Source organism: Pelophylax lessonae (genome assembly GCF_965119305.1).
Source record: "Pelophylax lessonae genome assembly, chromosome: 4".
Taxonomy (NCBI): domain Eukaryota; kingdom Metazoa; phylum Chordata; class Amphibia; order Anura; family Ranidae; genus Pelophylax; species Pelophylax lessonae.
The window spans coordinates 473,073,879-473,090,535 of NC_138771.1; the positions used below are offsets into that span (position 1 = coordinate 473,073,879).

The following is a 16,657-nucleotide window of genomic DNA, read 5'->3' on the forward strand; positions in this document are numbered from 1 at the left end:
CTTCCTCCGCTTTGCCGTGGGAGAGGAGCATTATCAATTTGTGGCGTTACCCATTGGTCTCGCTTCTGCTCCTCGGGTCTCCATGGTGCTAGCACTGTTAGGCCAATGGGGGATTGCGGTACTGGGCTACTAGGATGACCACCTCCTGCGAGTCTCCTACTGCTCTAGTGGAAAACCTGGAAATCACCATACTAGCTTGAGGGTATTTGGCTGGATTCTGAATTTTTAGAAGTCCGCTCTGGTTCTGTACACAAAGCTGAACTATCTGGGTCTGACTCTGGACTTGGCCTTAGCCAGAGTGCTCCTTCCTCTGGACAAACTCCAGAAGCTACAGGCTGTAATTCGTCTCTTGCTGTCCAACAGATTACCCCTGGACTTGCATGCCGGTGCTGAGCCTGATGGTGTCTACCTTTTTTGAGGCGGTTTCGTTTGCTCAGTTACCTACTAGGTCCCTGCAGTGAGGATCTGGCCTAATGGGACAAGAATCCAGTCTCTGGACAATCAGATCCGGCTAAGCCGGGGAATGAGAGAATCCCTGATATGGTGGGCTCCGTTCTTCGGCGGGCAAATCCTTCCTCCCCTTGTATTGGACAGTGGTCACCACCGATGCCAGCCTGTCCGGCTGGGGAGGCGTCCTCTGCAAAATTTCAGCTACCGATCAATGTCTTGGTACTCCGAGCGATCAGACTGTGCCTGGAACATTGGACGGATCATCTTCAGGGATGTCCAGTGCTCATTCAATCGGACAATGCCTTTATATCAATCACCAGGGGGGCACAAGAAGTGTCCTGGTGGCTCTGCAGGTGGGGCATCCCTGAGGTGGATCTGTTGGCGTCCCGGCTCAACAGAAAGGTGCAGAGGTTTGTGGCTCGGTCACGGGATCCTCTGGCGGACACCACGGATGCGCTGGCATCAGTATCGTCTGCTTTACGCCTTCCCTCCTTACTAGCTTCTGCCTAGACTTCTACGCAGGATCGAGGCAGAAGGGATTCCAGTCATCTTAGTGGCCCCAGACTGGCCTCCCCGTGCTTGGTACGCCAATCGCTGGTCGCCAACATTCCTTGGAAGCTTCCCCTCGGAGGATCTGCTGTTCCAAGGACCAATCTTCCATCCTGCTTTACAGTCGCTGGCTTTGACGGCTTGGCTGTTGAACGCCAGGTGCTGATGGATAGAGGTTTGTCTGAGTCGGTGATTCCAACGCTGTTAAAAACTAGGAAATCTTCTTCTAGGAAGATCTACCATCGTACGTGGAAGACGTAGATTGCGTGGTGGGAGACTCTTGGGGTTCATCCTCGCTCTTTTTTCGGTGGCTCGAATCTTGACCTTCCTTCAACGGGGGTTTAAGCGGTAACTGGCCTTAAGTACTATTAAGGGTCAGGTGTCGGCCTTAGTGATCTTCTTTCGATGGCCCTTGGCCACATACTCCTTGGTGCATACTTTTCTTCAGGAAGTTAGGTACTTGACCACTCCAGTGCGGTCTCTGTTGCCACCTTGGGACCTCAATTTGGTGCTCTCAGTCCTCCAGAAGCCTCCTTTTGAGAATCTTCGGGCGATTCCCCTGCTTATGCTGTCCCAGAAGGTGGCCTTTTTCGGGGGCTTTCCCCTCTGCATGCAGGATGTCTGAATTGGTGGCGTTACCCTGTCATTCAGCTTACTTGGTGATTCACAGTGATAAGGTGGTTCTTCACCCCTGTCCGTCGTTACTTCCTCCGGTTGTCTGATTTTCATTTGAATTAAGACATTGTGTTGCCTTCCCTGTGTCCCAGGCCAAAACATCCAAAGGAAATTGCTTTGCATGCCTTGGATGTGGACCGGGCAATTGGGGTGTACCTGGCAGCTACGGAGTCTTTTTTAGGAAATCAGACTCACTCTTTGTGCTTATGGATGGGCCTCAGAAAGGGTTGTTCTCTTTCTCTGAAACCATTTTCAAATGGATCATAAAGATGGTGATTCAGGCCTTTTCCATCAAGGGTCAGGTTCCTCCATTCCCTGTCAAGGCTCACTCTACTCGGGCGCTCAGTGCCTCCTGGGCCATCCGTCATCGGGCGTCAGTAACGCAGGTTTGCAAGGTGGCCATATAAAAAAGGAAGAACAACTGCGCTAATCCAAAAATAGTGTAAAAGCAGCAACCTCAAGTGAGACTAGCACCCAAAAAATGTCCAATATAAAAATAAGTTGCGCTGTGCAAGGTGGCCACCTGGTCGTCAGGGGCACACTTTCACAAAGTTCTATCATGTGAATGTGTTGGCATCTGCCAAGGCTTCCTTTGGCCGCAAGGTTTTGCAGGCTGCGGTTTAGAGGACCTGGTCCTCTTTGAAGGTGTATTGTTTTTTTTAGGTGAGCTCCAGTTGTTTTGGTTGAGCTCAACAAAACTGAGTACCTATAGCAGAGAGAGGGAGTATACCCCCTGGGACTGCCTATAGGCGTAGCCAGACTTTTTTTTTTTTTTCTGCCTAGTGTCCTACTCCTGTAGGGGGCAGTATACCGCGCAATGGATTAGAAGATCAGGAGCTGTGTCCTTCAATGAACATCAGAGAAATGGTTTTTACGATTAAGTCAAAAATCTAATTTTTACACAATGTTCTGAAACTCATCTCGGGAGTGTTGTAGTGTGGAGGGGTTACATAGGCTACAGTTTTTTTATGTGCCTTTGCAGTGGCTGGCATTGAACAGACGCAGAAAAATATTGCATATAGTGTGAATGAGCCCAAGTCATGATAGGCAGCCCAATTTCAAACCAAAGGAGGCTGACAATGCGACAGCTAATTGTAAAACCTAGTGTTGTCAGCCTCAAAGGGGAAGTGCTGTTACTGGCAGGATCTCTGGGAAAGAAACTTTGGAATAGTAAAACATTTTCTTGCTAACAGAGGACCTAACCGTGCCTTGCTTGTAAAAATACAGTATGTGAAGCCACTGTTTTTTTTTTTTTTTTTTTTTAACTTTGTGAGTTTTTTTTTTTTTTGTATTTCCCAGTGTACAACCATGAAGAGGACTCTTTCTATGTTCACCATGACATTCTGATACCAGCTTACCCTTTGTGCACCGAGTGGCTGAACTTTGACCCAAGCCCAGAAGAAACTACAGGTAACTGTTATAAATTGTAGGATTTAGATGTAGAAAAATACAACCACTGAATGGGCCTACACGCCACTTACCTTTCCAGGACTTGTGGTTGTGTTATACAGAGACAACACTAAACATTTATACACCATCAGTTGACTACAACGGACATAAATATGTCTATTGATAATCCCTCAAACTAATGAATGCTTTAAATTCCATGACCCCATGCTAATATAAAAACATTGCATAAAGATTATTATTATTATTATTATACAGGATTTATATAGCGCCAACAGTTTGCGCAGTGCTTTACAGTGTTAGGGCAGACAGTACAGGAGATACCACAGTAAACACAAAACCCATTATAATCCAACACACCTTTTCCCCCCAAGAAGGCTCTCCCAGGACAAAAAAAATGTCAAAAACGTTATAAAAACTCATGGAAGATAGCAAACTAGCAGCATTGTTAAAGGTTTATTGGCATTATGATGCCAATCAGTGTATAAATACTCAGGTTCTGCTCCTGAAGAAAGATGATAAAAAATAGACAGTGTAAATGAAGGTGGTATAGTGGATCCCCTCTGCCAAGTCACTGAATGCCACAGAACAGTTGTTAGGGTGCGATCATCCATCAAGGAAAAATCTTCACATATATAAGTTGATCATGATGTGTCATCATCCGTACAGTAACTTAGAGATGTGCAAAAGATTTAGGCAGGTTTGAAAAAAATGCTGTAAAGTAAAAATGCTTTCAGAAATAGAAGTGTTAATAGTATATTTTTATCAATTAACAAAATGGAAGTAAATGAATAGAAGAGAAAATCAAATCTATATTTTTTGTGACCACCCTTTGCCTTCAAAACAGCATCAGTTCTAGGTACACTTGCGCACAGTTTTTGAAGGAACTCGGCAGGTAGGTTGTGCCAAACATCTTGGAGAACTAAATACAGATCTTCTATGGATGTAGGCTGCCTCAATTAATTCTGTTTCTTCATTTAATCTCAGACAGACTTGATGATGTTGAGATTAGGAATTTGTGGGGACCATCACTTCCAGGACTTCTTGGTTTTTTTGTTTTTTTTTTATGCTAAGATAGTTCCTAATGACATTAGCTATATGTTTGGGGTCATTGTCCTGTTGCAGAATAAATTTAGGGCAGATCACACACCTCCCTGATGGTATGGCATGATGGATAGGGATCTGCCTGTATTTCTTACCATTGAAGACATTATTGATCCTGACCAAATCTCCAACTCCATTTGCAGAAATGCAGCTCTAAAGTTGCAAGTAACCTCCACAATGATTCACTGTTGCCTGCTGATACTCAATATTGTATCGCTCTCCAGTCCTTTTGGCAAACAAACTGCCTCCTGCTACAGCCAAATATTTAAAATTTTGACTTGTCAGTTCAAAGCACCTGCTGCCATTTTTTTGAACCACAGTTCCTATGTTTTCATGCATAGTTGATTTGCTTAGCCTTGCTTCCACGTCAGAGCTATGGCTTTTTGGCTGCAATTCTTCCATGAAGACCACTTCTGGACAGACTTCTCTGGACAGTAGATGCGTGTACTTGGGTCCCAATGGTTTACACCAGTTCTGTGCTGATGGCACTGCTGGACATCTTTTGACGTCCAAGAGGAAGTAGCATGATGTCTTTCATCTTCTGCATTGTTTCCTTGGCTGACCACTGTGTCTATGGTCCACAACATTGCCCGTTTTTTTGTGCGTCCTTAAAAGAGCTTTAACTGCGCATCTTGAAACCCCAGTCTGCTTTGAAATTTTTGCCTGGGAGAGGCCTTGCTGATGCAGTATAACTACCTTATGTCTTGTTGCTCTGCTCAGTCTTGCAGTGGTGTATGACCTGTGACATGAAACTATCTTTCTCTGTCGCTCATTGACAGACGTAGTCCTCCTTGATTAATATCAACTCGGGTTATACTGCCCTCTACAGGAGTAGGACTAGACAGGAAAGAAAACGTTCTGGCCACACCTTAGGGGCAGTCCCAGAGGGTATATCCTCTCACTTCCTGCTACAGGATATCAGTTTTTTTCTGTCTAGTTAGGAGTAAGGACCTAAGTTCCTTGCTGGGATCTTTGGTCCTGGCAAGATTTTTTAGAAATACTTTTTTAGGCAGCTTTTCTTCTCCAGTGTTCCTGTGAGATCTTCAAGCAAGTACGCTGAAACTGGGCGACGGGCTGGATGTTGAGATCCAGTGGTCACCCCAGTTCAGCCTGCAAGCGCGTGCAGGCCATAGCTCCGCGCTGGGTCGGCCGCGACACAGTCCCACTGGACGGGGACTGACCCTGCAAGTTAAACGTCTCGCCTGGACGCCAATGACCAGTTGCAAACTGAGTCACGGCGTCCGTATTGGTCGACAGCCCCCCCACCCCTGTTGGAGAGGGGTTCTGTCAGGAGTTGGCGCCTGCCTGGTTCCGGTATGGTGAGTAAAATGTTCCCCCTCTCCCCCTGTCAGGTTTGTTGGTGGACGCGGGCCCCTCTCTGGGATGGATGGACGTGATCCTAGCAGGTGTCATTGATCCCCCTCTTAAGAGCTTGGTTTGGGAGCTGACTATCTATAGTCACTATATGACACTATAAGGGAGATGACTGAAGTCAGTGGCAGACTGCTAAAAGGCATTACTATTAAGGTATAGAGGTATCCTACCTGACATAATGTGTATACAGGCCGATGCCTATGCCTGGATTACCGCATCCGCAGGTCGCCATCCTTCCATAAAGCTGGTCACCTCCGCAGGCCGCACAAGCCGAGGACTACCTCCCGCAGGCGGCACAGGCCGAGCGCACACTCCCGCAGGCGGCACAGGCCGAGCGCACACTCCCGCAGGCGGCACAGGCCGAGCGCACACTCCCGCAGGCGGCACAGGCCGAGCGCACACTCCCGCAGGCGGCACAGGCCGAGCGCACACTCCCGCAGGCCGCTGCTACTTTGCTCAAGCCGCCGCTATCCCCCACAGGCCGCCGCCATTTTCCTGCAGAGGACCATATTGGCGTAGCCTCGTGTCTCCAGCATGGGGGCGGCCATGTTTGAGGTGACCAAACACCTCGAGGAGTAATTGGGAGGCGCCGGAAGGCGTGTAAAGGGGCGGAGCCGCCTCCTTGGCCCGGGAAAGCAAGCCAAAGACTTCCTGTCTGTAACAGATAGTGCTGGAAGCAGGTTGATAGGAAACTTCTGTGCATCAGGTGAGCCTTGGGGTCTCTCTCTCTCTCTGAGGGGTCCAAGCAGGTACACTGAGGGGCGCTATTGCGCTGGGGGACTAAGTAAAAAAAAAAAAAAAAAAAAAAAAATGTTTTTTCTTGCAATTAATTTTTTGTGTTTGCTGGCAAGTGTCTTGTTAATCATGAACCCTGCCACACATGTATCCCCATCTGATCCCCTCGAGGTGGCCGCAGGACCCTCCAGTACCCCACTTGTGATGATGCATTATCAGCATTTTGGAGTCTTTGGTATCCCGGGTGGAGGTAGCCTGTCAGGGACGGGGGTCAAGAAAAGCGACCCCCGCCTACCCCTAATTTCATCTGATACTGATTCTGAGCTGGTCATTGCAGCCCCTTTTCTGGGGTTGTTGTCTCAGGTACGGTCTCCTCAGACAGTGAGGAGGACGCTTCTGCCTCCGCCATAGCACAAGAAGCGTTGGTGGAGGCACTAGTTGTGTCTGTCCGGGAAACCTTAAATCTTGAGGTTACACCGGCAGAGGTAGCTGAGACTGATATTCCTTTTTTGGTACTAGCAAGCCTACCAAAATGGCGAAGGGTTTCCCTTGCCCAAATGGGGTCGTCCGAAAACGAACCCCTGCTATTTCCAAACGCATTGCTAGGCGCTATCAGTTTGAGGTATCCCTCATTATAAGATGGACGGTACCACCAATAGTGGACTCACCGATTTCCAGACTAAATAAAGCCACTGTTATCCCGTTGGATTGACAGAATGGGCCCCCACCCATCTCTTGGGTGGGGGGACGTTTTCACCGGTTTCCGGATCCATGGCTTTCCAGAATCCCGGATAAAGGGGTTCGCGAGGTCATACGGTCGGGATACAAGATCGAGTTTCGATCACTTCCACCGGTGCGATTCTTCCCTTCCAATATTCGACATCCCCGGGTCGCTTATAAGCTTTGCGGGGGACAGCTTGATGCAACAGGGAGTGGTAGTTCCCATTCCTTGGACAGTTTCAGGGGTTCTAGTCGAACCTGTTCACAATGCCCACGAAAAAGGGCTAGGTGCGTCCAATTCTGGTCTTGGGAGAGATGGAGTCCATCCGAACAGTGGTGGCCTCCCTGCATCAGGGGGATCTCCTGGCATCCATAGACATTTAGGATGCCTATCTTCAGATCCCCATCTTCACAGGCTGGTTCCCACCAGGACACTGAACTATCTGGGCCTAATTTTGGATACATCCTTGGCAAGAGTGTTTCTCCATGCGGAGAAACTCCAGAAGATTCAGTCAATGATTCGGATGTTGCTGTCCGTCAACTGGCTGGGACTAATGGTCGCCTCCTTAGAGGCAGTACCGTTTGCCCAGTCTCATACCCGAATTCTCCAAGAGGAGATTCTTCTCAAATGGAATCAGAATCCCGATTCCCTGGACAATCGGATCCGATTGAGCGAGCGGACCAGGAAGGCTCTGGTGGCTTCGGTCTCCGATGCTCAGCCAGGGGAAGTCATTTCTTCTGATAAATTCCAGGTTACCGATAAATGTGTTGGAACTGAGAGCGATCAGACTTTGTCCGATTTACTGGACCGAGCAGCTCCAGGGCAGCCCGGTTCGGATCCAATCGGACTATGCCACGGTCATGACTTATGTCAATCACCAAGGGGCACCAAGAGTGCCCTGGTGGCCATAGACGTGGCCAACATTCTTTATTGGGCGGAACAGTTGTTCCAGCTCTCTCCGCGATATTCATCCCGGGGGTGGACAGGCAGATTATCTCAGCCGTCAGATTCTGGATCAAGAGGAATAGTCTCTTCATCCAGAGGTATTTCACCAGCTGTCCCTTCATTGGGGCACCCCGGATATGGATCCAACAGGGCTCGCGCCCGCGATCCTCTAGCAGATGCAGCAGATGCGCTGAGCGCCCCGTAGGGGCAGTATCAGCTATTATATGTCTTCCCCCCCCCTCTCATGTTGCTGCTGAGATTTCTCCGCAGGATAGAGGTGGAGGGAACTCCAGTTATCCTGGAAATTCCGGGCTGGCCTCGTCAAGCCGGGTACGCCGACTTGGGCAGGCTAGTCGCCGGACGCTCCTTGGAGACTTCCTCTCAGGGAGGATCTGCGGTCTCAAGGACCGATCTTACATCGTGCTTTACAGTCGCTGGTTTTAACGGCCTGGCCATTGAGACCCAGGTACTGAAGGACAGAGGATTGTCTCATTTGTGGCACTGCTTTGGGACGTCCCGAGTTGATATTAATCAAGGAGGACTACATCTGTCAATGAGCGACAGAGAAAAATGGATTTTTGTATGATCTTACCGTAAAATCCTTTTCTCTTAAGCTCAGACGAAGTACCCGCCCCTCTGTTTTTGAGTTGGGTTGGGTTAAATTCTCTGACACTGCTTTGTGACCTAACTGATATCCTGTAGCAGGAAGTGAGAGGATATACCCTCTGGGACTGCCCCTAAGGTGTGGCCAGAACGTTTTCTTTCCTGTCTAGTCCTACTCCTGTAGAGGGCAGTATAACCCGAGTTGATATTAATCAAGGAGGACTACGTCTGCCAATGAGCTTAAGAGAAAAGGATTTTACGGTAAGATCTTACAAAAATCCATTTTTTGCAACCAGAGCAGAGTTTGGCTGTTGTTCACCCAGTTTTATGCCTCTCACGCAGCTATTTATGTTTCAGTTAATTAAAACATAACTGAAACTTGGGAAAAAAAAAAAAAGAAATGCCTTCTAAAAGTGATGTAATATCCATTGTAATGTGGCTTTTTTTTTTCAGCCCTGCCTGTGTTATATAATATATAATACCTGGTTGATACTCTGTCCTGCCTCATGAGAGTAAACTGACCATGCTAGCATGGCTGCCAAACCATGCTAGTGTGGTCAGTTTACGTCTTGTGTCATCAAGCTGCTAATACAGGCACAGTATGCAGGAGAACACAGTGTGCCACACACACACACCTACCTTTTTTCACTGCACTAGACTAGGTCGGTGACGTTATCCCACTGGGTCTCACTGTGTTTAATCACCATGGAAACGCAGTGAGACCCGGAGGTGCCTGCACTACTTTGATGCGACTTTGAGTCAGAGTGTGTCAAGCCAGATCAAAAAAAGTTGCATCAGTCGCACTGCAAAGTTGAACTGTAAATCGCACGACTTTGGCGTCGCACTAGTGGAAGCGTAGCCTGAAAGTTGTTAGAAATCTCCCCAGTGGTACATAGAAAGCAAAAAATGAACAGGAGGGGGTTTTACCCATTCCCTAGTCCGCCCAAAGTTAAAAAAAAAAAAAAAAAAACATGTTATGCTCTACATACACTTTATCAGAATGCTGAATATTCTCTGTATAAATATAGAGTGAATTTCTGTGTATGCACTAGCTTTGTAGACGTTACTGAGAGCACAACTTTTAAAATGTTACTTTTTTTTTTTTTTCCCATCATAGTATCTCCTAAATATCCACCAGAAAGAAAATTAAATATAATTTTACTACGTGCAGTATTTTTAAATTTTTACAAAAATTTTAATCGGATGGATTTCATAAAAATAAAATATTATGTCACGTTACTTTAATTATTAAATTACTTTTGGATGCAAAAGCCAGTAAAGGGGTTAAACTTGTAAGCCCATCTGACACCTGTATCCCCCTCCCTTGTTCTGGTCAGCTCATTGCCATTGTTCTATACATTTATCACAGTTAAAATTTAAAGAGCCCATATAGGTTTCAGTTACATTGATAGAAAACATGTAATCTAAATCGTCCCCCTTTTTTTTTCTCTACTTTAATAATGATGTTTTTACACTGTTGCTAGCAGTCAGAAAACATTTTAATACTCGGCAGTGCTTTTTGGACTTGTTAACTGCTTGGTGGCAGGATAATAAGCCCCTGCAGGAGAAAGGTAATGGATAGAGTCAGGGCTCGTTATTTGCTGTAAAAGTTTATTTTCCCCTCCCGGCTGCAATGATTATGTAAAATCACAGTTGGCCCAATCTTCGTGTTGGCTGATCTGGGGTTTATTTTCTTGATCCAGACTCACAGTACAGTTATAATGTCCTTAGGACTGGCTCACTTGGGGGTATCATGCTGCTACTTTATAACTCCATCACATAATAGCAGCCGTTGTAGGTGTTTATCTAACATTTAATGAAAATCTCACAGACCTAGCGTGTCCATGTTACTGTAGCAAAACAGAGAGGATTATGTGAGTGACATCATTCGAGGGTTGCTGGTCTGCTTTAAAGGAAACGTTTGCTGTCTGTTTGTCCAGGGCCAGTGGCTGAGAAAGTACGGAAGTCAAAGGATTAGATGACAGCTGACAAGCTGCATATTCAGAAGGCGTCGGCAGCGATTGCCTAAAATTTCTCTCATGTTTAAATGGTTTATTTTTGTAACTGCTATATGTGCAAATATTCCTTTGCCAAGTTAGGCTGTATGATATATGCCTTTTATCCTTTATTGTTGTTCTACAGGATTTATATAGCGCCAACCGTTTACGTAGCGCTTTACAGTATAAAAGTGAAGACAATACAATAAAATACAGGAGGGATAAGAGGGCACTGCTTTGTAGAGCTTACAATCTAATAGGGTGGGGCAGGTGGTACAAAAGGTTGTAACTGGGAGGAATGAGCTGATGGAAGTGGTAAAAGAGTATTTGGAGGCCTGATAAGCTTCCCTGAAGAGATGAGTTTTCAGGGATTGCCTGAAGGCAGCTAGAGTAGGAGATGGCTGGACAGATTGAGGTAATGAGTTCTAGAGGATGGGAAAGGCTCTGGAGAAATTCTGGAGGTGAACATGGGAGGGGGAGACCAGAAAGCTTGAGAGAAGCGGAGAGGACGGTTTGGGTGATATTTGGAGACAAGATTGGTGATGTAGCTTGGGGCAGAGTTGTGAATGGCTTTGTATGTTGTAGTTAGTATTTTGAATGTAATTTTTCTGGGCAAAGTCAGTGTAGGGATTGACGTAGAGGGGTGGCAGATACTATAGCATAGGAGTTACGTTTCTCATTGGGAATTGCACTGAAACGTTGTCTTGGAACCAAAAAAATAAATATTTTATATGGGTATGCTACTAATAACATTCACAGCTGTGTGTAGTACAGAGCCACTGAAAACAGGGTACAGGCAGTACTCCCAACCTGGGCCTAGATCCTGTTAAACCGCATTTCGTTTTACCCCTGTTATCCTGGGTTCTATATGTGTGGTTTGTGTTGAAAGAATGAAGGGTCTCTTTCACTTGAGACAATAATATTTCTGAACAATATCACTCAAGAAATATATGAAGATGGACAATTTCACTTTTCAGATTGCTAGAATATTGTAGGAGTGTCTCATAGACCATTGCTAGATAGTTTGAGGTGTTTTTATTTTTTATTAAATGCCTATATCCCATTGTTCTATTGTTTCTGTCTGCCTTGGGATCATCCTAATATGGGATGTGTATGTGGATTAGCTGCTAAAGGGGAGGGGGGATTGTCCCAGAATGTATATCTTTGTGCCTGTGTTTTGAATAAACAGTCTTATGCTTCTTACTACCCTACACCGATGTCTCGACAAGTGACTGGGTGGGCTAAGGGATCTTGGATCGTGCTGGTACCAGGCAAGGGAAGCCTATACAGCGGACATACTCTTGAGTAAGGGGGTCTGTCACATTGGTGGCAATCGGTGGGATAGTGCTTCCTTCCTGTGGACATGTCCAAAGCACCACCGTGATCCAAGATCGGGAAAGCAGACTTTTGGTCACCCCAGTGGAGATATGAACCTGGCATCAGAGTTGCAGGGGCTCTTTCATCAATCCCCAGGACTGTGTCTTCGGATCCATACTTGGAGATAAGCCAGCAGATTCGGGTGGAGGTCTGGCTTGGAGTCCTCCGGGTCGCTGGTACACACCAGGGCAAGTGCTTTTGAACCCCAGGGCAATGGGCCTGTGACCAACGGGAGTTGCGGATGCCATTCCTGGGAGAGCGGCCCCAGGAGCAATAGGTGTCCGAGTTAGACAGGCTGGTCCAGTAGGAGATAGACATTTTGTATCGGGCTCTGCAACGGCATGCAGAGCAGGAATATTTAGGAGAAACCACAGAATGCTCTCCGGAGGGATATGACTATGGCAGCCCTGGATTGCTGTGGGAGAGCCTTACAGATGTGTTTGTGTTTGGAGATGAAGGGGAACCTACCCTTGAGGACCTGCGAGAACAAAGAGAGGCTATGCTTGGTCTTGCAGGGGTCTCTGAGCTTAAACCTGATCTAGAATACTTAAGGAAAGAACAGCATCTGGAAAGGGCATACAGGGAACTGCTAGAACACGTTCAGCAGCATGCCCCAGAATTGGCAGTGGAAACTTCAGAGATTGCCGTCCCCAAAGCTGAATTGCTGACAACAGGGCAGAACTCTGCTAGCCTCTGCCCAGCACCAGTAACTTCTTCATTCCATGGACAGGAGATGGTGAACCTCTATCCCCAGATACCAGTTCCAGAGAATTGGGATTTATTATACTTTTGCTGAGGAGGAACAACCCGGTGAGCCTCCAGCAGAAGAGTTGACCCATGCATACCACAATCGGTGGCCCTGAAGGATTTGTTCAAGGCCACCGTTGCTTTGCTTTACTTCCCAATCGAACAGCTGGCAGCTGGGCAGAACGCTACTGGCCTCTGCCCACAACAATCAACTCCGATGAAGCTCCAGGGAGAGAATGCAATCGGCACCTCACAACTGCAGTTAGAGTGTATATCTGTGGATGGGACTGCAGTAGCCACTAACAGCAACCCAGCAGAAGAGCTTGCAACAGGGCAGAGTGCTACTGGCCTCTGCCCACAACTAACAGAAGATGGATTCCATGTGGTAGTGGATGGGACTTCGGTCTCCACTGACACAACCTCAGAAAAGGGTCTTGCATTGGGACAGGAGGACATCTGCCTTGCTCTGCAAACATTTGGGGATTTTCATCTAAAAAAAAGTGGATGAGACCACGGTCTCCACCTGGATACCCCAGGGCTGCTGGGCAGTCAGCCCAGATCCACAACAGCACGATGGAGTGTGCCCGGCTGAAAGGACTCCACCCATAGTGGTTCTGTTCTACAAGAGAGAGGTTGGCTGGGTGAGTAACGCTCTGTTCTGGGCAATTTGTGTGGGTACAGACATTGACGGACTGGAACTACAGACTAACTTTGAAGTCAACCTGTTTGGGGTCTCCTTCTGTGTTCGTCTCCTGCTGAAATGGGAAATATGTGATGGGAGTCACTTTGGGCGGGGGGGCTTGTGGAACCCAGATTACCTTAGAGAGTTCGGGAAACTCCTTGTCCAGCTTCCCCGACCCCTCCTATGTGTAAGTCACCCTGTGTCTACACTAATCAGACTCGCTGTACAACCACACCGGGACTGTTATTCTGGGTTCTATATGTGTGGTTTGTGTTGAAAGAATGAAGGAGCTCTTTCACTTGGGACAATAATATTTCTGAACATTATCACTCAAGAAATATATGAAGACAAACTATTTCACTTTTGTGATTGCTAGAATATTGTAAGAGTGTCTCATAGACCATTGCTAGATAGTTTGAGGTGGGGGTGGGGTTTTTTTTTTTTTTTTTTTTTTTTTTTTTAATAAGCACCTGTATCCTATTCTGTTGTTTCTGTCTGCCTTGGGATCAATCTATTATGGGATGTATGTGTGTGTGTGTGTGTGTGTGTGTATATATATATATATATATATATATATATATATATATATATATATATATATATATATATATATATATATACACTGATGTCTCCACAAGTGACTGGGTGGGCTAAGGGATCTTGGATCGTGCTGGTACCAGGCAAGGGAAGCTAATACGGTGGACATAGCCTTCTTGAGTAAGGGGGTCAGTCACAGGGTGTTTAAAGTCAATCTCTTGCTTTAGTCCTCAGGGCCAAAGCATGACTACATTTACATTTTTAGAATTGTTCAGGCTTACGCTTGAAAGATATACAGTGCCTTGAAAAGGTATTCATACCACTTGAAATTGTCCACATTTTGTCATGTCACAACCAAAAGTGTGTATGTATTTTATTGGGATATTATGTAATAGACCAACACAGTGGCACAATTGTGAAGTGGAAGGAAAATGATAAATGGTTTTCAATTTTTTTTTTTTTTTTTTTTTTTTTACAAATATCTGAAAAGTGTGGCGTGCATTTGTATTCAGCCCCCTGAGTCAATACTTTGTAGAACCACCTTTCACTGCAATTACATCTGCAAGTTTTTTTTGGGGTATGTCTCTACCAGCTTTGCACATCTAGAGTGAAATTTTCAGACTCTCAATTGCATTTAGGTCTGGACTTTGACTGGGCCATTCTAACACATGAATGTGCTTTGATCTAAACCATTCAATTGTAGCTCTGGCTGTATGTTTAATGTCGTCGTTCTGCTGGAAAGTGAACCTCTGCCCTAGTCTCAAGTCTTTTGCAGACTCTGACAGATTTTCTTCTGAAATTGCCCTGTATTTGGCTCCATCCATCTTCCCATCAACTCTGACCAGCTTTCCTGTCCCTGTTAAAGAAAAGCCTCCCCACAACATGATGCTGCCGCCACTATGTTTCAAGATGGGGATGGTGTGTTCAGGGTGATGTGCAGTGTCCATTTTCAACCACACGTAGCATTTTGCTTTTAGGCCAAAAAGTACAATTTTGGTCTCATCAGAGCACCTTCTTCCACATGTTTGCTGTGTCCCCCACATGGCTTTTTGCAAACTGCAAATTGGACTTTTTTATAGCTTTCTTTCAACAATGGCTTTCTTCTTGCCACTCTTCTATAAGGGCCAGATTTGTGAAGTGCATGACTAATAGTTGTCCTGTGGACAGATTCTCCCACCTGAGCTGTGGATCTCTGCAGCTCCTTCAGAGTTACCATGGGCCTCTTTGCTGCTTCTCTGATTTAATGCTCTCCTTGCCTGGCCTGTCAGTTTAGGTAAATTTCAAGGGGTATGAATACTTTTTCAAGGCACTGTATATTTACCGCCTTTAGTAAAGCAAGAGAAAACAAAGACACTTGTCTTACTTGTGTATCATTTTTTCTCCCCTTTAAGAGAAAAAGAATAGGTGCTCTTTAAATAAAACATAGAAGTGGATTTCTGTTGCAGACTATTATAGGGGTGTCATCAGCAAGATTTGTTCATAAGCAAGCAGGTATGATAGATGACGGAAGCACCATTTCATTCTTCTCACAGAGAGCTCAAGTGTCATAGAAATTGCTCAGTGGGATTAATGAATACATTTCATTTGCATTGAAAATCCACTCTAGAAATGGATACGAGGAAGCTGAGGCTGGCCTGAATAGAAGAGAATTTTGTTTTGTATAACAATGTGATCATATTTCTTGATCAGATTTTTTTTTCCTCAGCTCAAGTGTTCCATTCAACTTCGCAAAAAGATGCACTGCTAAGCTACACAAGGCCTTGTTCAAAGGAAAGTGTTGTTTTTGGATATGTCCTCTTCAGCCTAGCTATATTTTCTTGTTGGCCGAAGCAATCCATAGATCCCAACTGCCCCTGATTTCGAGGGACTGTCCCTGATTCAGAACAAAGTCCCTCTGTCCTTCTTTCCTCCTCATTTGTCCCTCATTTTGGTCTAATCTATATAGTTTTATATAAAATGCACTCTTTATCTTTCGAAAAGTGTTTCCCAGTGCTAAACCTAAGGTCCCTCTTTGGCTCTCCTGGCCCCTCCCTCCTGTTCAGTGCCTTCACAGCAAGCAGCTTGCTATGGGGGCACCCAAGCCCAGTCACAGCTCCCTCTGTCCATTCAGACACAGAGCTGCAACCTGGCCCCGCCCCTTCTCTCTCCTGGTTAGCTGATTGAGTTTGACAGCAGCGGGAGCCAATCCCACTGCGCTGCTTTCTCAGCCAATTAGGAGGGGAGTCCCAGGCAGCTTAGACTCTCCTGCAACATAGCTGGATAAAGATGAGCTCAGTTAAGTATTAGGGGGGCTGAGGGGGGCTGCTGCATACAGAAGGTTTTTTTTTTTTATCCTAATGCGTAGAATGCATTAAGATAAAAAAAAATTGTTCTTCCTTTACAATTCCTTTAACCAATAATTTAATTCTCCTTTAAAGGGGCATGGCGGGGGGGGGGGGGGTTGTCCTATGCCTACGCCTACATACTTTTGCTAATAGGTGTCCCTCGTTCCTATCTCAGAAAGTTGGGCGGTATGGCAATTTGTCAACTGCCATCTGTCATGATACTAGTAATAGTTTCAAATTTTAAGTAATTAAAGGATATAAATAAAAGTCTACCAAGTTGACATGTGTAGCCAGGTGCTTGGCTAGGAAATGAGAGTGAGAGAAATACTGGCTGAAGCTGCTCTGTAGGTGCAGCCTTGCGGTGCTGAATTGGTTAACAGCTGTTTCAGCAAGAGTAGGAAGAGTTCAATAGACGAGTCAGTCAGCACTG

The 16,657-nt window shown here is 45.9% G+C and overlaps 1 protein-coding gene across 1 annotated transcript in view; it reads left to right on the plus strand.

The window, feature by feature from the left end:
* PWP1 (PWP1 homolog, endonuclein) overlaps positions 1–16,657 on the plus strand; it is a 100,660-nt gene that overhangs the window by 18,521 nt on the left and 65,482 nt on the right. Inside the window, exon 6 of the mRNA XM_082255447.1 lies at positions 2,974–3,084. Within this exon, the coding sequence (XP_082111573.1) occupies positions 2,974–3,084 (111 nt within the window). The remainder of the gene's footprint in view (positions 1–2,973; positions 3,085–16,657) is intronic.